The following is a 22,334-nucleotide window of genomic DNA, read 5'->3' as shown; positions in this document are numbered from 1 at the left end:
GACTTCTTCCTGTACCACTGCTTGAAGAAGGTGTCTTCCAGAAACTGGCAGTAGGACTGGGAGTTGTGCTTGACTCCATCCTCAACCCGAAAAGGCCCCACAAGCTCATCTTTGATGATACCAGCCCAAACCAGTACTCCGCCTCCACCTTGCTGGCGTCTGAGTCGGACTGGAGCTCTCTGCCCTTTACCAATCCATCTGGCCCATCAAGACTCACTCTCATTTCATCAGTCCATAAAACCTTAGAAAAATCAGTCTTGAGATATTTCTTGGCCCAGTCTTGACGTTTCAGCTTGTGTGTCTTGTTCAGTGGTGGTCGTCTTTCAGCCTTTCTTACCTTGGCCATGTCTCTGAGTATTGCACACCTTGTGCTTTTGGGCACTCCAGTGATGTTGCAGCTCTGAAATATGGCCAAACTGGTGGCAAGTGGCATCTTGGCAGCTGCACGCTTGACTTTTCTCAGTTCATGGGCAGTTATTTTGCGCCTTGGTTTTTCCACACGCTTCTTGCGACCCTGTTGACTATTTTGAATGAAACGCTTGATTGTTCGATGATCACGCTTCAGAAGCTTTGCAATTTTAAGAGTGCTGCATCCCTCTGCAAGATATCTCACTATTTTTGACTTTTCTGAGCCTGTCAAGTCCTTCTTTTGACCCATTTTGCCAAAGGAAAGGAAGTTGCCTAATAATTATGCACACCTGATATAGGGTGTTGATGTCATTAGACCACACCCCTTCTCATTACAGAGATGCACATCACCTAATATGCTTAATTGGTAGTAGGCTTTCGAGCCTATACAGCTTGGAGTAAGACAACATGCATAAAGAGGATGATGTGGTCAAAATACTAATTTGCCTAATAATTCTGCACTCCCTGTATATTGTATACAGATCATATGCAAACTAGTTTAAATAAAGGAAGAGCTACCTTTACATAAAGATCAGTTGATATGTATCTTGTGAGGTGTTATATATAAATACCTAAATTAGTCTCAACTATACAACAAAATTCCAGTATAAAGGGGTATAACATTGGCATATATAGTGGGCCTGGCAATATATATAATGCTTCAACAGCTTCTAAGAAGAAACTTAGCAAAGAAAATGAGCTGATGAATGATATGACAGAAGTAAGAGCAGGTCCTTATCAGCATACTTAAATGTTCATGACTGGAAAATATACATAAGAAAAGTAAAAGTACTAATGAGGTCAACTAAATTGCTAAAAGCAAAACTGTCAATTCCACTTAAAGGATCTGTTAACTCCAGTAAAATGTAGCGTCAAATTGTACTGTGAGCAGAGACTCAGAGATATAGTGGATACAAATATAAAGTTTGGAGGGTAACTGTACACATAGTGGCCTCAGAAATGGTTGGATATCTTAACAAACATGCTATAACGCTATTGTATCAGAAAAGGATTCTCAACTGGAATAGAAGTACAGCCCTTCAGGACATAACAATTATCCGATATAACGCTCACAGAAAGCACAATAATACGGTAACTAGCTATGTAATGAGGATAAATAAATTAGCCACAGTTTAATACACAATGTCCTGCATATCAAACATTAGAGGAGTCATAAGAGGCCGAGTCACTGTGGGAAGGATAACAATGTTAGGCTCCTTTACCACGAGTAGGGGCTGTCTAACTACCAAATAGCATTGTGTAAATCAGCCCACTCCGATTTTCCAGTTCGAGAGTGTCCAGCATGATAGTTTCTGAGCCGTCATCCACCCTCACTTTGCTGGGGTAAGTTCATTGACTATAGCTCCGGTAGCTGGAAAATAAATGGTGAGAACTGAGTTTAATTTTCACTATCAGTGAGTTGGGGATTAGACAATATGTGCTGCTGCAAAGCAGTAATTGCAATCTTTCTAATGTTAAATCTCACATCCTCCCTGGCAGCAGCTAAAGGGGATGTCCATTTAAAGTGTCAGTAAACCTAAAAAATAATGTTATATAATTCTGCACTATGTGCAGAATTATATAACATTGTTTTTTAGGTTTACTGTTCCTTTAAGTTCCTGCAGTAAAACTGACCTCCCCCAGCTGTCACATGTTGCTGAGCGCTACAGGCTTCATCTCGCTCCCCAAACAGTGTCTCTGACAACCTCAATACAGTACTCTGTGATATTGAGGAGGCAAACTTAGCTGGTAGTGTGTCTTCACATTTACTTATTGGCTTGCAGAGCACAATAAGGTCATCAAACATGTTATGCATTCTGTGCTCCAAATCCTGTAACAGAGTTCTTAGATTTGTGTGGCGCCCCTCCATAGCCGCAAAAATAGGTAGATGAAACAGTCACTATGCAACTGCAATACCCGGTTTTAAGGGGGGTGCTGAGGTTTCTTGAGTAGGCCACCGCCTAAGGCCTCATATACAAATAGCAAATAGAGCATCCAGCTGATCCACAGGCAGTAGTATATGTGCCATAGTAAATTATTATAAAAATAGTTGTCAGATTCTGGCGTAAATCAGTGGGGTAGTAAAAATCAATATTGAGCCTCGGAAAGTGCGTCTGAATTTCATCACTGGAGTGCTAATATATTAAATGGTTTGTTTTAGGTGTGCTTAACCAAACCCTCTTGTATTTCTTGAATTTGATTACTGCCTGGACAGCCCCCCCCCCTTTTGTTTTTACCACAGGGAGTTGCTTGTGTCAACATCACTTTAGAAGGTGTAGTTCCTTCTTTGTGCCCTTTTTCTCTTGTTAAGTGTATCCAGTCCACGGATCATCCATTACTTATGGAATATATTCTCCTTCCCAACAGGAAGCTGCAAGAGTCCACCCACAGCAAAGCTGCTATATAGCTCCTCCCCTAACTGCCATATTCAGTCATTCTCTTGCAAGCCTCAACATAGATAGGAGGTTGTGAGAGTCTGTGGTGCTTTCTACTTAGTTTATTCTTCAATCAAAAGTTTGTTATTTTTAAATGGCACCGGAGTGTGCTGTTTATCTCAGGCAGTATTTGGAAGAAGAATCTGCCTGCGTTTTTCTATGATCTTAGCAGACGTAACTAAGATCCATTTGCTGTTCTCACACATTCTGAGGAGTGAGGTACTTCAGAGGGGGAATGGCGTGCAGGTTTTCCTGCAGATAAGGTATGTGCAGTAAAATATTTTTCTAGGAATGGAATTGACTAAGAAAATACTGCTGATACCGAAGTAATGTAAGTAAAGCCTTAAATGCAGCGATAACGACTGGTATCAGGCTTATTAATAGAGATACATACTCTTGTAAAAATGTGTTTTAAAACGTTTGCTGGCATGTTTAATCGTTTTATAACATATGTTTGGTGATAAAACTTATTGGGGCCTAAGTTTTTTCCACATGGCTGGCTTAAATTTTGCATAGAAACAGTTTCCTGAGGCTTTCCACTGTTATAGTATAAAAGTTACAGTTGGTGCAGTTAAAATTACAAACAGTGACATTCAGCTTCCCTCAGCAGTCCCCTGCATGCTATAGGACATCTCTGAAGGGCTCAAAAGGGCTTCAAAAGTAGGAGCTGTTATGACTGTTTAAAACATATTTTTCGTTTTGTTAATCTGTTTTTTGTATTAAGGGGTTAATCATCCATTTGCAAGTGGGTGCAATGCTCTGCTAACTTGTTACATACACTGTAAAAATTTTGTTAGTTTAACTGCCTTTTTTCACTGTTATTTCAAATTTTGGCAAAATTTGTTTCTCTTAAAGGCACAGTAACGTTTTATATATTTGCTTGTTAACTTGATTTAAAGTGTTTTCCAAGCTTACTAGTCTCATTATTAGTCTGTTCTAACATGTCTGACATAGAGGAAGCTCTGTGTTCATTATGTTTTAAAGCCATGGTGGAACCCCATCTTAGAATGTGTACCAGATGTACTGATTTCATGTTAAACAATAAAGATCATTTTTTGTCTTTAAAAACATTATCACCAGAGGATTCTGTCGTGGGGGTAGTTATGCCGACTAACTCTCCCCACGTGTCAGACCTTTTGACTCCCGCTTTAGGGACTCACGCTCAAATGGCGCCAAGTACATCAAGGGCACCCATAGCGTTTCTTTACCAGGGGATTCTGTCGAGGGGAAAGTTATGCCGACTAACTCTCCCCACGTGTCAGACCCTTCGACTCCCGCTTCAGGGACTCACGCTCAAATGGCGCCAAGTACATCAAGGGCGCCCATAGCGTTTATTTTACAAGACATGGCAAAGGTGGTGAATAATATTCTGGCAGCAGTATTAGTCAGACTACCTGAAATTAAAGGAAAGCAGTTAGCTCTGGGGGTAGATACAGAGCATACAGACGCTTTAAGAACCATGTATGATACTACCTCACAATATGCTTAGTCTGTGGGTGATTTTTTTTTTTTTTTTTGACTCAGGGAAGATGATTTAACCTGATTCTGATATTTCTACATTTAAAATTTATGCTTGAGAACCTCCACTTGTTGCTCAGGGAGGCTTTGGCTGCTCTGAATGAATGTGTACAATCGCAGGGCCAGAGAAATTGTGTAGACTGGATAAATAATATGCAGTGCCGGTGTGTACTGATGTTTTTCCAATACCTAAAGAGGTTTACTAAAAAATTTTTTTAATAAGGAATGGGATAGACCAGGTGTGCCGTTCTCTTCCCCTCCTATTTTTTAGAAGAATGTTTTCTAATAGTTACCACCACACTGGACTTCTGGCAGACAGTTCCTAAGGTGGAGAGAAGAGTTTCTACTCTAGCTAAGCGTGCCACTACCTCTGACGAGGACAGTTGTGCTTTTTAGATCCAATGGATAAAAAATGTTTATTCAACAGGGTTTTACCCTGCAGCCCCTTGCATACATTGCTTCTGTCACTGCTGCTGCTGCGGCGTTCTGGGTTGAGTCTCTTGATGAGGCTTTACAGTTAAGCGACTCCATTGGATGAATATATTTGACAAGCTTATGCTAGCCAATTCCTTTGTTTTCTGATGCCTTGTTCATTTGACTAGACTAACGGCTAAGAATTCTGTTTTTTACCATACTGGCGCGCAGAGCGCTATGGCTTATATCATGGTCAGCTGTCGTGACTTTAATAAATAAGCTACTTAACTTCCCTTCAAGGGGCAGACCCTATTCGGGCCTGGTTTGAAGGAGATTATTGCTTATATCACTGGAGGAAAAGGTCATGCCCTTCCTCAGGATAGGTCTAAATCAAGGGCAAAAAAAAAAAAAAAAAGTCTAATTTTCGTACCTTTTAAAAACTTCAGGGCAGGTGTGGCATCCTCTTCCTCTAAGGCAAAACAAGAGGGAATTTTTGCTCAGTCCAAGGCGGTCTGGAGACAATCGGACCTGGAACAAAGATAAGCAGGCCAAGGAGCCTGCTGCTGCCTCTAAGGCAGCATGAAGGAACGGACACCTATCCGGTAACGGATCCTATAGGGGGCAGACTTTCATTCTTTGCCCAGGCGTGGGCAAGAGATGCCCAGGATCCCTAGGCATTGGAATTTATATCCCAGAGATATCTTCTGGATTTCAAAGATTCCCCCCCAAAAAAAGGGGAGATTTCGCCTTTCACAATTATCTGCAAACCAGATAAAGAAGGAGGCATTCTTACATTGTGTACGAGATCCATCCAGTTCCAAGAGAGGAACAGGGACAGAGTTTTTACTCAAATCTGTTTGTGGTTCCCAAGGAGAGGGAACCTTCAGACCTATTTTGGATCTAAAGATCTTAAACAAATTCCTCAGAATTCCGTCATTTAAGATGGAAACTATTCGTACCATCTTAACTATGATCCAGGAGAGTCAATAGAGGACTACAATGGATTTGAAGGATGCTTATCCTCACATTGTGATGCATAAAGATCACCATCGTTTTTCAGGTTTGCCTTTCTAGACAGGCATTACCAGTTTGTAGCTCTTTCCTTTGGGATATCTACAGCCCCAAGAATCTTTATGGAGGTTCTGGGGTCGCTTTGGCGGTCCTTAGACCGCGGTGCATAGAAGTGGCCCCTTATTTAGACGACATCCTGATACAGGCGTCAAACATCCAAATTGCCCAGTCTCATACGGACGTAGTACTGGCATTTCTGAGATCACATGGGTGGAAAGTGAACAAGGAAAGAGTTCTCTATCCCCAATCTCAAGGGTTTCCCTCCTAGGGACTCTGATAGATTCTGTAGAAATGAAAATGTACCTGACGGAGTCCAGGTTGTCAAAGTTTCTAAATTTCTGCCGTGTTTTTTTCATCCCATCCGCGCCCTTCGGTGGCTCAGTACATGAATGAAATCGGCTTAATGGTAGCGGCAAGGGACATAGTACCGTTTGCACGTCTACATTTCAGACCGCTGCAACTATGCATGCTCAGTCAGAGGAACGGGGATTAGACAGATTTGTCCCCCTGTTAAACCTGGACCAAGAGACCAGAGATTCTCTTCTCTGGTGACTATGTCGGGTCCATCTGTCCAAGGGTATGACCTTCCGCAGGTCAGATGGGACAATTGTTACAATAGATGCCAGCCTTTTAGGTTGGGATGCAGTCTGGAACTCCCTGAAGGCTCAGGGATAGTGGACTTAGGAGGAGACCCTCCTTCTAATAAATATTCTGGAACTGGGAGTGATATTCCATGCTCTTCAGACTTGGCCTCAGTTAGCAACTCTGAGGTACATCATACTCAGTCGGACAATATACACGACTGTGGCTTACATCAGCCATCAAGGGGGAACAGAAGTTCCCTAGCGTTGTTAGAAGTCTTACAATAATTTACTGGACAGAGACTCACTCTTGTCTATCAGCTATCCATATCCCAGGTGTTGAGAACTGGGAGGTGGATTTTCTAAGTCGTCAGACTTTTTTTCCGGGGGAGTGGGATTTCCTCCGGAGGTCAAGACCAAGCAGGAGAGGGCTTTGGTGTTTTTGACAGCGCCTGCGTAGCCACGCAGGACCTAGTATGCAGATCTGGTGGACATGTCATCCTTTCCATCACGGTCTCTGCTTCAGAGACAGGTCCCTCTACCTCAGGGTCCTTTCAACCATCTAAATAGAATCAATCTGAGATGGACTGCCTGGAGACTGAACGCTTGATGTTATCAAAGCATGGCTTCTCCGAGTCAGTCATTGATACCTTAATACAGACATGAAAGCCTGTCTCTAGCAAAATTGAACATAGATATGATGTAAATATCTGATTGTTATGAATCCAAGGGTTACTCATGGAGTAAATTCTGGATTCCCAGGATATTATCTTTTCTCCAAGATGTTTTTGAGAAAAGGGTTGTCAGCTAATTCCTTAAAAGGGGACAGATTTTTACTCTGTCTATTTTTTTTTTGCACAAGCGTCTGGCAGGTATTCTAGACGTTCAGGCATTTGGTCAGGCTTTGGTTAGATCCAAGCCTGTGTTTAAAACTGTTGCTCCGCCATGGAGCTTAAACCTGATTCTTAAGGTTCTTCAAGAAGTTCCGTTTGAACCTTTTTTGTTCCATAGATATCAATCTTTATCTTGGAAAGTTCCTTTTGGGTAGCTAATTCCTCGACTCGTAGTGTCTCCAAGTTATCTGTGTTACAATGTGATTCTCCTTATCTGGTCCTTCGTACGGATAAGGTAGTCCTGCGTACCAACCTGGGTTTTTTCCTAAGGTGGTATCTAACAAGTACATCACTCAAGAGATAGTTGTTCCATGCTTGTATCCTAATCCTTCCTCAAAGAAGGAACGTCTATTACACAATATTGGACGTGGTTTGTGCTTTAAAGTTTTACTTACAAGCTACTACAGTTTTCATCAAACGTTCACCTTGTTTGTTGTCTATTCTGGACAGAGGAGAGGTCAAAAGACTTCAGCAGCCTCTCTGTCTTTTTGGTTAAAAAGCATAATTCATTTAGCTTATGAGACTGCTGGACAGCAGCCTCCTGAAGGGATTACAGCTCATTCTACTAGAGCTGTGGTTTTCACTTGGGCCTTTTTTAAATGTGGCTTCTGTTGAACAGATTTACAAGACAGAGTCTTGGTCTGCGCTTCATACTTTTCAAATTTAACAAATTTGATACCTTGCTTCTTCGGAGGCTATTTTTGGGAGAAAGGGTTTTTTACAGGCAGTGGTAACTTCCGTTTAAGTACCTGCCTTGTCCCTCCCATCATCCGTGTACTTTAGCTTTGGTATTGGTATTCCATAAGTAATGGATGATCCGTGGACTGGATACACTTAACAAGAGAAAACATAATTTATGCTTACCTGATAAATTTATTTCTCTTGTAGTGTATCCAGTCCACGGCCCGCCCTGTCACTTTAAGGCAGGTAATTTTTTCATTTGAACTACAGTCACCACTGCACCCTATGGTTTTTCCTTTCTCTGCATGTTTTCGGTCGAATGACTGAATATGGCAGTTAGGGGAGGAGCTATATAGCAGCTTTGCTGTGGGTGGACTCTTGCAGCTTCCTGTTGGGAAGGAGAATATATTCCATAAGTAATGGATGATCCGTGGACTGGATACACTACAAGAGAAATAAATTTATCAGGTAAGCATAAATTATGTTTTTCTGGTCTTCATAAGAGACAATAGGCTACTACTGTTATAATAACTTTAAGTAGGTGATCCACAAAGCTTGTTTGGTGGCGGTGAAGTCATTGTCCAAACGAATTACAGCCCATTTCACTTGATCAGTTTCCACTTCTTGGATCTTTTTTAAAAATTAGGTTTCAATGGAGCAGATTCGCAAAACTGCAACTTGGTTTTTATTACATACATTTACTTCCAGGTCCAGATTAAAAGTGGTGCATTATTTAACGCTACAATTCGAGTTAACTGCGCTAGAATTGAACTTTTTGCGTGTGTTGGTTTGTGCACGTATTATGAGTTGAAAGTAAACTCTTTTCGCTCACTCGCGAGCTTACCAGACCAGCACAAAAAGCCAAACTCAGAATATCACGTGCGCATTCACATATTCCCCCCATAGAAGTCAATGGAGCAATAAAGTGGAAAATGACCTAACACCCAACTCGAGCGCAAGACCTATTGCATATTCTCATGTGCGCTAAACCGACATGAAAATATAAATATTTCACATTACAATTCTCTTCACATTTTATGTACAATATATATATATATATATATATATATATATATATATATATATATATATATATATATATATGTATATATATATATAAGATGCTCAAAAAACAAAGTATTGCAGTATGCAGTGAGAAGTGCCATTCTGTGTAAGCTTCTGTTCTGTGGTTAATTTGCTGCGGACCAATCTCTGTCTCAGGTTAGGCGGTTGTTTGAATGCTAATATGGGGGGTTCAGGAAATATTTTTTTGAGTGTGGGGTCCTCTGAAATTAGTGGTTGTTTTGCATACTCCTTCCAGAGTAGGGTTGTAAGTGACTACTAGAGGGGTTCTTGTTATGTTTTCCTTTTCTTTGTATTGTTTGAGCCTCCCCGTGGTGTTTTTAGGGCAGATTTTATTTTTTTAGCTATTGTCCTTTCCTTGTAGCCCTTTTGCCTAAATGACTCTGACAGTGTACTCAGTTGCTGATCTCTGTCTTTTGTGTCAGAGCAAATGTACCCCTGTTGGTTATCACTTTACCCAGACTGGTCACTCCATCCTTAACCTCAGGATTAAAATTCTTAAAGGGAATTTCAAAAACTCTCATGAACAAAAGACGTTTGAGATGAAAATTATCACACATTTCAATACCAGAAATGAAGGACTTAATGTAGACACTGGCTTTCTCACACACTACCATAACTTTCTATAATCTCTCATCTTATTGTCCTATATTGGTTTCTTTTTCCCTTTGTTTTTCCTCTCATCTTGCCTATTTACTCTCCTCTGTTTATTTACTCCTTCTGGCTATTGTCAGCTATTTTCTCCTTCAGACACATCCTCTACTTTTTATGACACCCCTCTCACCCCCCCCCCCCTCCCTCCCTTCCATTTGTTGTATGTGATGTGTATCTATATCAGATTGATCAGTATTGCTTTAGACCTGAGGAAGAGAGGGAAACTCTCGAAAGCTTGTCTTTGAAATATTATGTTAGTCCAATAAAAAAGGCATCACTGCATACTGCAATACTTTGTTCTTTGAGCATCTTATCTACTGGACTAACACGGCTACTCCAATGTAAGATCTCATTTGTTTCACCCAAGGCTGTAGAAAAAAAGTCCACAAACTCAGCATGTTGTTGTAATAGTGATCCCTTAGCGGAAACTATTGATCTTCCTGGAGGTAGGGCTGCATCTTTATGATTTTTTGGCAGTGTATATAGTATAAGTGTTATAGGAAAGTTTCTTTTCAAGAAACAAAACTCCTGCTGTGTGATCACGTCAGTCTCTTTCCACTCAGATAGTTTCTGATCAATGAGTCTTTTCATTTGATAAGTGGGGTCACTTTGTAGGGCTGCATATGTGGTTGTATCAGACAACTGTCTGATGATCTCTGTTCTGTGTTGGCTCAAGTCCATCACTACAACTGCCCCACCTTTACCAGCTGATAAGGGTGGGGTAGTTGTGGTGATGGACTTGAACCATTTATCAAATCAAAAGACTCATTGATCAGAAACTATCTGAGTGGAAAGAGAAAGAAATGATCACACAGCAGCTGTTTTGTTTCTTGAAAAGAGACTTTCCTATAACCAACAGATAACTCAACTAAAAGATATCAGGACCACCAATCTTTTAGTCACCTTGGATCTGCCTATCTTATATACTGTGATCCCATACAACCTTGGGATAGCAGCTACTAAGTGTTTGAGACGAGTGCCCTATGTGGTTCACCTGAAGAGGTACTTGTGGAATTACTCACGGGTCATGTAGGTATTGCATTGATGGATAGGGCCCAGAGGCATTTCAGATTCTATGTTTGTGTGCACTGTCATGACATCGATATCATTAAGATATTTTTTTGCTAGAATACACATTTTCTTCGTGTGAGGGGTGTGCCTTGGACTCATAACACCACCCAGAAATTAATCCTGTAGCTAGGTGTAACACAGGTTTTGCCCCATTGGTTCTTAACCCGGAATGGGGGGCGGGGCAGGCCGCCACGTTACTACACACTAAGCAGTGGCGTCACTTTTGATCGGGCTTACTCTATAGCATTTGGTGGTATGTACACCTTTTCGAGTATGTATGGTTGAGGGTACTGCTATGACATATGTAGGATGACGATCTCTTTGCGCTATATGATATTTTGATGGGTACTCCGTGCAAGGGGTGTGGTTTTATCATATTGTTACACCCATTGGCGCATCCGGTTGGTGGGTGTTGCACATTAGAACCTATCAGGTGTATTGTTGTGTTAGCCACGCTGGCTTTACGTTGGAAGACTAGGCATCTGCACGCAAATTTGGATCATTGGAACGGAGGGGATATATACCCCTATTTTGTTTTTGATATATCACACATATTTATTACAGATTTTATTTTTGCACACAGCTGTTTTCTTTTTTTCACTATCTCTGATTGGTAGCCCATAGGGGAGGATCACAATGTTTGAATTTTTCAGTTGTTTGTCAGAAGATGGGATATCTGTGGTCCCGAAACGTCACAATAAAGAGGATTGTCACTGATGTCTAGAGTCCAGCGAGTGCTTCTTTACAGATCTTATATATATATATATATATATATATATATATATATATACACACACCATCCACTTTATTAGGTACACCTGTTCAATTGCTTGGTAACACAAATTGCTAATAAGCCAATCAAATGGCAGCAATTCAATGCATTTAGGCATCTAGATGTGGTGAAGACGACTTGATGAAGTTTAAACCAAGCATGAAAATGGGGAAGAAAGGGGATTTAAGTGACTTTGAACGTGGCATGGTTGTTGGTGCCATGCACGCTGGTCTGAGTATTTAAAAAACTGCTGATCTACTGGGATTTTCACGCACAACCATCTCTAGGGTTTACAGAGAATGGTCTGAAAAAGAGAAAGTATCCAGTGAGCATCAGTTGTGTGGATGAAAATGCCTTATTGAGGTCAGAGGATAATGGGCAGATTGGTTTGAGATGATAGAAAGGCAACAGTTACTCAAATAACCACTCGTTACAACCAAGGTATGCAGAATACCATCTCTGAACGCACAACACATCGAACCTTGAAGCAGATGTGCTATAGCAGCAGAACACCACACAAGGTGCCACTACTGTCAGCTAAGAATAGGAAACTGAGGCTACAATTCGCACAGGCTCACCAAAATTGACAATAGAAGATTGGAAAAACGTTGCCTGGTCTGATGAGTCTCGATTTAAGCTGCAAAATTCAGATGGTAGGGTCAGAATTTTGCGTAAACAACATGAAATCATGGATCCATCCTGCCTTGTATCAAAGGTTTTGGCTGGTGGTGGTGTAATTGTTTGGGGGATATCTTATTTGCACACTTTGGGCCCCTTATTACCAATTGAGTTTTGTTTAAATTCCACGGCCTACCTGAGTATTGTTTACATGTACCATGTCCATCCCTTTATGACTACAGTGTACCCATCTTCTGATGCCTACTTTCGGCAGGATAATGCACCATGTCACAAAGCTCAAATCATCTCAAACTGGTTCCTTGAACATGACAATAAGTTCACTGTACTCCAATGGCCTCCACAGTCACCAGATCTCAATCCAATAGAGCACCTTTGGGATGTGGTGGAACGGTAGATTTGCATCATGGATGTGCAACCAACAAATCTGCAGCAGCTGTGTGATGGACCAAAATGTCTGTGGAGTGTTTCCAACACCTTGCTGAATCTATGCCACGAAGCATTAAGGCAGTTCTGAATGAAAAAGGAGGTCCAACCCAGTACTAGCAAGGTGTACTTAAATACATATGTACACATATATAAACATATATACGTCTTTAGACATGCATGTATGTATCTCAATATTAAAGCCCTTTGTCTGCCTTTGCCTGAGTCCTCATATCTTTGAACCCTAATAACTTTTTTTGTGTAATGTTTTTATTGTATTATTTTTATTAGATGATGCTATTATGAGTGTAACTGTGCTTTGTAATGTATTTTTGATGTGTTTTGTGCAACTTTTTTGTTTTGTGAAGCAGTAAACCAGAGCTCTGAGGAGGCGGTAATTATTTTAATGTAAATCACGATTGCACTTGAGCAATTGCTTTTACTTTAAACTTGTAATACGAGTAGAAAACTCGACATGTGCAAATACCTTATCAATCGCTTGTAACAGCTCTCCTCTTGTAATATGGCCCTAAATTTTTGTTGGCAGAAAACTTTTTTCAGGCCACAGTTTCTGACAATTAGGGACTTCCTTTTTTCTTTTTTGTCATGCCCTTTTTCTTTCGTGGACTCCAGAGCTTGAGTATTCGATCCCACACGTCAGGGCTCATGGACACTTGCCACCTTATGAAAGCAAACATAGTTTATGCTTACCTGATAAATTCCTTTCTTTCATGGTGGTGAAAGTCCACGGGACCCCACCGATCACGCCATTACACTCAATGTTGCTCGCTCCTGCTCTGTCTGATAGCGGGAGCAAGCTACATTGAGTGTAATGGCGCGATCAGGCCGGGCTGTGACTAGACAGCTGCCCAGATGCACTCAGGGGGAAAACCTGACCCGCTCAGTAGAGCAAGAGCGGCGGTCTGAAAAATTCTCTTTTATAATCAAATTTTAGCTGCAATATTGTGTTGCATAAAGTTTGCGCTAAGATAATGTTATATAATTCTGCACTATGTGCAGAATTATATAACATTATTTTGTAGGTTTACTGCCCCTTTAATGTACAGGTAATAGAAGCCTTATATTCCACTTATGTCTAAAGCAGAATTAAGATTACACACGTTAATGAAGAATGTGACTGAATGTGATGATGTCATTATCCTGCTTGTGTAATGACGGTTTCATTAATGCGGATTGATTCTTTACATTTTTAATATGACAAACTTCCATTTTATTTATTTTTTAGGGATACTCAAAGAGCTGCTACCGAGATGACCTATCCCTATGGGCAACAATTAAAGTCTGGCTCTCTTGGAATTTCTCCTGGAACAGTGACTCCTGTGAGGACTATTACAAAGCTCTCATAGTGGACCCTTTCTGGGAAGTGACTCCTTTGATGGTGAGATATTCTTTGTAAATTTTAAACTATTTCTGGTCAGCTTTCTTCTTTATTGATGGACCCAGAAACCTGCATATTTTGAGTTCTGTTTTCAAACTTAATTTGTTTTTGTTTTTCCTAAGAATCATAAAAAATGTAAATGATAAATGCTATAATATGGTTAGGTGTCTTGGCTCCAAATCATTTTCTTTTTTCTTAGATTCTGTTACAATATTGTTGGAACTTCTAATATAGAGGAGACTTGCAAAGGTGCTAGAAGAGGATAATAATTGTAAACAAAATATGTAATTGGGAACAGTTATTAATGGAAAAGCTTTTTGAGAATCTTACAAGTAGAGGGGATGTCAAGAGCTATAAAGTTATATCAGTCAAACAAATATATTTATAATAACGCTTGAGACAACCTAAAGCTTCTTTGATAAAATAATGTTCTATTGTTCCCTTTCAATATTATGTTTTTTTACTCCCTTGTTTTCTAAAATACAATGAACTCTGGATGATAGACATTACTAATACAGAAAAAAATATAATGATATAGTCTATAAGTACTGGACAATGGATACTAGATGGGGCACACTTACCATACAAAGGGATTAAATACATAGTTACGTCAGCTGGAATGCAGTAATGAACTATTGGCACCTCGCTAAACACATCTAGTGAGCTAATGACTAGAATCATAGGTGGAAATAGACACCAATCAGTAGCTAATTCCCAGTAGTGCATTGGTGCTTCTGAGCACATGCACATATGCTTTTCAACAACGAATCACAAGAGAACAAGTACATTTGATAACAAAAGTTAATTTAAAAGTGTCTTAAAAGGGCATGCTCTATCTAAATCATGAAAGTTTATCTTGGCTTCCAAGGCCATTTAAATCAGGGGTTGGCAAACTACGGCCTGTGTGTCACATAAGGCCTGCCACAAGTAAATTTCAGTGCCCGTGATAAATTAATTGAAACAAGGCCCGCGGACATCCAAAATAATACAAGGGCAACATCTCTGCTATTGTCTTAATTAATTAAAAAATGGACCACTAGGAAGCGATGTGCAGCCCTTCTGTCGGCATTTCAGCCAATGCGTACATGGTAGGAAGTCTCACAGACTGCCAGCCAATGAGTGCACAGCATGTTCACTGTCTCACCTTCACCCATTTATTTGTGTCTGTGAGGGGTGCATGATGGAAACACGGTAACCTGTGTGTGAATAAGCAGTGTATATAATTTTCACTGTATCAATATATTTATTTAATAATATACTTATGGAAATATTAAGTACATAATTTATATTATGTTTGTTGTTTATTATTTTTACTGTTATTACTACTATAATTTATTAGATTTGTAGGTGAATGCGACCCTCCATGCATTCACAGGTGCTGCAACCAGCCCTTATGTGGAAAAATGTTTCTGACCCCTGCTTTAAATTGACCTTTCTGTATTTTAGAACCATATTCATTACTGAATTCAGTCATTCTACCCCTCAGTATAGATTTTATTGCAAAAAATATATATCCACAATTGAAATTCCACACACTGGGCCTGATATTCAAAACCTCGCCTATGTGGAGAGAAATCACACAAAATCTTTGGATTTTTTTTTTTTTTAGACCTTGTATTGTAATGTAGAAGACTCCGTTTCACATAAAGAACGTCACATAGCAACATAAACATTTCTCTAGAAAAAAATTGTTTCTAAATTGTTTTTAAAGGCCTCGCTGTACTGACGAGACTTCTTAGAATATCTCACCTGAGCGGCTAGGTTTTGAATATTAGGCCCATAGTGTAGGAAGCTACACAGGCATGAGCCCTTGCAGATGAGCTGCCTGGTGTCTGTGCCATATGGCTATATTACTCTCCTGTGAGAAAGGAAGAAATTAGTTGTTTTTTGTTAAAGGGACAGTCTACCATAGAATTGTTATTGTTTTAAAAGATAGATAATCCCTTTATTACCCATTCCCCGGTTTTGCATAACCAACACAGTTATATTAATATACTTTTTTACCTCTGTGATTACTTTGTATCTAGGAACCTTCTTCCAGCCCCCTGATCACATGACTGTGACTGTTTATTATCTATTGTGTTAAATTTAGCATTGTTTTGTGCTAAATCTTAAATAGCCCCCTGTTCCTGAACACAGTGTTATCTATATGGCCCATGTGTACTTTCTGTCTCTTCGTGTTGAAAAGAGATTTTAAAAGCATGCAATAAGAGGCAGCCTTCAAAGGCTTAGAAATTAGCATATGAGCCTACCTATGTTTAGTTTCAACTAAGAATACCAAGAGAAAAAATCAAATTTGATGATAAAAGTAAATTGGAAAGTTGATTAAAATTAAAAGTCCTATCTGAATAATGAAAGTTTAATTTATACTAAACTGTCCCTTTAAACACCTACATTTAAGTGCAAACAGCGGCTCTGTCAGTACATTTATGTATGACTGAGAAAAAACAAGAAGCCTCTCTCCTGTAACATCTACTGAGAAAGGTTCCAATCTCACAAACATTCATGTAAATTCAAAAGCAGCAATCTTATCCTGGCCATTGAGCTCTGGTATGAGTACAGTAAGATTGCATTATTTGATCTGTGCGATTAATATGAACACTTTGAAAAGTGTATCTAATATTTTTCTACAAAATTCAGCATTAACATCTAAGAATTTTTTTTGTAGATAAATCATTTGATAATCTTTTGTAAAGGAGTGTGATAAACCCCTTTATTTATAAGCATATGTTAAAATAAAGTGTGGCATATTTTTTTATTGGGAAAACCAAAATGCATACAAGAATAAATGTACAAACATATACATATGATATACATAACTTGTTCTACCTAAGTAGAATAGTCCATGTTGTAAATTATTTATGGTTCTCATCCTGTAATTATTAAACATGTCTTTTTGTCCTTCTTATTTGTATAATAAAATACTTGAATGGAAATTCTATCAGACAATTGTTTCTTTCAATAATAGTTCCAATCGGTTTTCCAAACCAATTATAAACAATTTAACATAAAACAATAAAACTAAACATAGAAATTTAACATAGAACAGACTGTCTGGTTCTGTTTGTTAATGTTATTTTGACTCATTATTTTTGCTTTTTCTCTTCACTCTTATCTCAATTATATGTTTTCTCTTATACACTATAGTATAATGGATTATATAAGGCTGTCTATCAGAAACCCAGCATCGTTTTTGTGAATGATTCCCAATAAAAAATCATGTAATGGAAGAGATCTATTTTCCCAACCTTAAAGGGACACTGAACCCAAATTTTTTCTTTTGTAATTCAGAAAGAGCATGCAATTTTAAGCAACTTTCTAATTTACTCCTATTATCAATTTTTCTTCATTCTCTTGCTATCATTATTTGAAAAAGAAGGCATCTAAGCTTTTTTTTTGGTTTCAGTACTCTGGACAGCACTTTTTTATTGGTGGATGAATTTATCCACCAATCGGCAAGGACAACCCAGATTGTTCACCAAAAATGGGCCGGCATCTAATCTTACATTCTTGCATTTCAAATAAAGATACCAAGAGAATGAAGAAAATTTGATAATAGGAGTAAATTAGAAAGTTGCTTAAAATTTCTTGCTCAATCTGAATCACGAAAGAAATTTTTTGGGTACAGTGTCCCTTTAAAATAGTGGAATATGGGGGCGGAGCCTAGGCGAGCTCAATGGCGGTCGCATGATCTGACCGCTCCGAGTGCAACCAGCAATAAAGGGAGAGATCCATCGCATATGACCCTTGAGAAGGACTAACATCGATCCGGAGTGTCCCCACACCAACCCGCTACTAAAGCTTGACCCGCAAATTGCCACATAAAGAACCCGGAGTGGCGTTACAACACCAGCTACGCCCCGGCCTGAGGCAGCTGGCATGGAAACCCGGAGGCAGAAAGCACACGACTGAGCAGACTTACAAAGCCAGGGGGATCTGGCTGGCGGCCGAGGGTCAGGAAACAAGTGATCCGGTAAGACAAATTATGATCCGGTTAGCCTACAAGTATACTGCGGGGTAGAGGAAAAGGCCTGCATACAACCTTAACTGCCTTAAGCGATAGCGGCCACGTGGGAGTTCAGAACAACATATGCCTAGTGCACACAAGACAGGGAACCCTCACGGAGACATTAAATAAATACTACACGACCACAGAGGCCAAGAGAAAAGGTGTGGGGACTAAAATTCGACTAAAATTCGACAAAATTCGACAAAATTAAATGAGATATTCTCAACAAGCCGAAGCTAAGAAGGGTCTGACAATCAGAATGGAGAAAAAAAACAGAGACATTACGCTACCTAAACTCATGCTCATAAGCACTCCTCACAAAGAAATGTGAAAAAGTAAAATATAGAGCCACAATAAACCTAGGATCCCCAGAGGGAGGGAAAAAAACAAAAAACTGTATATAATAAAAGGATAAAACTCCCCTACAAGGTTTCTTCAACTGTGATATATACAGTGAGCATTTTAGCGCTGAAGCAGACCTGCTGAAATCCCAAATCACAAATACTGCTTTCAAACCACGACAAGCAACACCAGAGCTTATTCAACACTCACTCATTAATACCCCAATATGTCAGTTAGAAGACAGAACAAACTGGGAGCTATAAATAAGTCTGCAACAGCCAGTATCTTCTTCAAACCCCAGAAAGGGGATAAACAGTCAGAGAAAGGGGATGAAGGGATGGAGGAAGAGATAGATGAAGATATAAACATGAGCTCTCAGGGAGACAGAAATACACCAGTAACTAAAGGTGACTTAAAGAATCTTGTTTCCAAACAAGATATAACCAACATTTTTGATAAAATGTGGGAAAAGATGGACAATCTTCAGAACACTGTAACAAACAGTCTCACTGAAATTAAGCAAGATATTTCGGAATTGGGTACTAGACTAGAAGCGCTAGAAGAGAAGGAAGAATCAAGGGAAGACGACATGACAAATATTAACCAACAATTAGCTGAACATCAACAGGAATTAGCAGAAGTTAACGACAAACTGGAGGACCTAGAAAATAGGAGCCGGAGGTGTAATATCCGCCTAAAAGGAATTCCAGAATTAATAACGGCCGCAGACCTCCGCGACTACCTACTGCAACTATTCCAATCTATCACAGGCTCATCGACAGAGGGGAAATTCCAGATGGAAAGGGCTCATAGGGCCCTAAGAGCAAAACCTAGAGATACAGAACCCCCGAGAGATGTAATAATCAAATTTCTTCGTTTCCAAGAAAAAGAGGAGATTATGACAGCAGCAAGAAAGAACCCCACCTTTAAATTCAAAGGCTCAGTAGTACAGTTCTACCAAGACCTATGCTTCAAAACCTTACAGAAAAGATATTCACTACGTCCACTAACACAGCTTTTAAGAAAAAATCAGACTATGTATAGATGGGGATTCCCCTTTGCCTTACACGTACACCATGAAGGTGGCACTTTCACCATCAGAGATAAGCAGGATATACCAGAACTATGTCAAATACTGAAGCTGGAATGTCCGGAGTTCCCAGAAAACTCCCAAGACAACAACAAAGGACGGCCACAACTCCAGCGTGGAACAATCCAAAACGGTAGATGGACAAAAGTCTCCAAAAGAAGACAGAAACCTTGAGAGACTTAAAGATCTTAAAGAACGAGGAAAAGTTCATTAGAATGGAGACGTAACTTTGCCTTTTTCTGGAAGGAAAAACAGACCACCAACCCTGTGATCTGTACTGGAACACTGTAAGGGGGGGGGGATAGGATGGGCACTAGGTGCAGGGGGGATATGTCAGAGAGAGACTGAGAGAGAATATTGACACCAATTAAGGACCCAGAGACTAAATTGGCTAGAGCAGAAAAGAAAGCTCTCTAGTGAACATATAAACCTAACCCTTCTTTCTTCAGCCAAAAACAACAGACACTTAAATCCTATCAGTTTGGCATATTCACATAAGGATCTCTAAATATTATAATAGCAAACATAATTGCACATTCAGTTAGAAATTAGTAGCCACATAGATGGATGCAAAACAATTTGTGTTTTTGTATTTTTTTATGTATTTTACAAAATGTTTTTGTTTCATTTTTGTTTGTTCTCTTTTTTCCATTCTAAGTACTATCGAGCAGGGTTCGAGGAAGTTTCTCCATATCAAAGATGGCCTGAAGAACACAGCCACTAAGCAGAATCAAGATAAAATCACTACACAGGTACGAGGGGAGGAGGGGGGAGGAGAAATAGAATTACCTAAATGACCTCTAAACTAAATATAATATCACACAATGTTAGAGGCCTAAACACAAATGTGAAGAGGAAAACAGCACTCACCCAATACAATAGCATGAAAGCTAAAATAATCTTCTTACAAGAGACGCACTTTACTCATAATCAGTCCCCTAAATATTGGGATAAACACTTCACACAACACTTTCACTCCACATCAGACACGAGAAAGAGAGGAGTATCGATACTTATCCATAACTCACTTCCATTCACTAAAGAGGAAGTGATTAGGGACAAAGAGGGCAGGTATCTTATACTAAGAGGAAATATTCAGGGCACAAAATTAACACTATGCAACGTCTATGCACCTAACGAGCAGCAACATAAATTTTTCCATAAGCTCTCACATATGTTAACTCAGTGGTCCCAAACATTGATGATAGTGGCGGGAGACTTTAACGTAAACTTAAAAGTAATACGAGAATCTAACACCAACAAACTCACAAATAAACAACAGAGGACCAACTCTATCACTAAATTGATTAGAGAAGAATTGGAGACCCACAACATAATTGACTCATGGACAGCACTTTACGGCCAAACTACTGACCACACATATTATTCACCAGCTCATAAAATATATACCAAACTGGATTACATATACATCAGCCAAATTTTGCTACCCAATTTGATCTCCTCGTCCATCCATTCCTCAGTATGGTCAGACCATTCTATAATACAAATCCAGTTAGAGGATCTTATAGATATAAATAGACAGAAGTCTTGGACGTATGACCCTACGCTACTAAAGCAACCAGATATCCAAAATAGAATCTCACAAAATCTCCAAGAATACTGGAGGCTAAATGTTGACCCCTCAATCAAACCGATAATGGTATGGGCAGCTCATAAACCAGTAGTTAGGGGATTACTCATAAAAGAAAAAGCTACTTATATGAAAAGAATTAGCTCGGTAACGAGTTCCCTACAGCATGAGATTGAAACGCTGGAAAAGACACATCAAACCACACTGTCACAATCAACCTTAAATACACTAAACACTAAACGAAAAGAGCTCGCTAAAATCTTAGCGGATAATTCCATGAGGTCTATAAATAAATTAAAAGCATATTATTTTTTGCATGCGAATAAGCCAGATAGATTCTTAGCTAACAGACTGAGAGACAAAACAAAGTCCTTCACTATACCACAGATACAAAAAACAGACGGCACTCTGACATCCCACCCGCAGGAAATAGTGGAGAGCTTTGCCCAATACTATGAAGCTCTATATGACGGGAGGAAGGTCTGTCACACCACCCATACAACAGCACTTAGGAATAAAATACTAGAGACAGCAGCGTTACCTAAATTAGACCAAGAAGACGCAAAAGCCCTAGACGCAGAGATCACAATTCCAGAAATTGCGATAGCAATTAAAGAACTTAAATTAGGAAAGGCGGCGGGACCGGATGGGTTTCCGGGAGAGTACTATAAATTATATAAAAATGAATTGACTGCCCATCTTCACAAATTCTGTAATGATATCTTGAAAGGTACACCTATCCCCCCAGAACTACTCCAAGCCAAGATAATTGTAATCCCCAAACCAGGAAAAAACCCTAAATTGACACAAAGTTATAGACCGATATCGCTAATCAACCAAGATGTAAAAATCTTCACCAAAATATTAGCAAACAGGCTCAAACAGTACTTACCCTCACTGATCCACCCGGACCAGGTGGGCTTTATTAAAGATCGGGAAGCGCCTGATAACATCCGCCGCACAATAGCTTTGGTGGAATATTTGAAGGGTACAGAAACGCCTTCTCTGCTTCTATCTTTGGATGCAGAGAAGGCGTTTGATAGGGTTGATTGGATATACATGGTGGGGATTCTGGAACACCTAGGGTTTGGCAACAAATTTATTGACGCAATCAAAAATATTTATTCTCACCCGGCAGCAACCATTAGGGCGGCGGGCTATCAGTCCAGAACTATACGCATATTGAATGGTACCCGACAGGGGTGTCCATTATCACCGCTACTATTCGCTTTATGCGTAGAACCACTTGCAGCGTGCATT

The 22,334-nt window shown here is 39.6% G+C and overlaps 1 protein-coding gene across 2 annotated transcripts in view; it reads left to right on the top strand.

The window, feature by feature from the left end:
- Nucleotides 1-22,334, top strand: part of LOC128652488 (chloride channel CLIC-like protein 1) — a 983,232-nt gene that overhangs the window by 383,226 nt on the left and 577,672 nt on the right. For both annotated transcript variants that reach the window (XM_053705436.1, XM_053705466.1), the window contains one exon: nucleotides 13,890-14,042. In XM_053705436.1, coding sequence (XP_053561411.1) covers nucleotides 13,890-14,042 — 153 coding nt within the window. The remainder of the gene's footprint in view (nucleotides 1-13,889; nucleotides 14,043-22,334) is intronic.

Source organism: Bombina bombina, chromosome 1 (genome assembly GCF_027579735.1).
Source record: "Bombina bombina isolate aBomBom1 chromosome 1, aBomBom1.pri, whole genome shotgun sequence".
NCBI lineage: Eukaryota > Metazoa > Chordata > Amphibia > Anura > Bombinatoridae > Bombina > Bombina bombina.
This window is presented reverse-complemented; position numbering and strand designations above follow the sequence as displayed.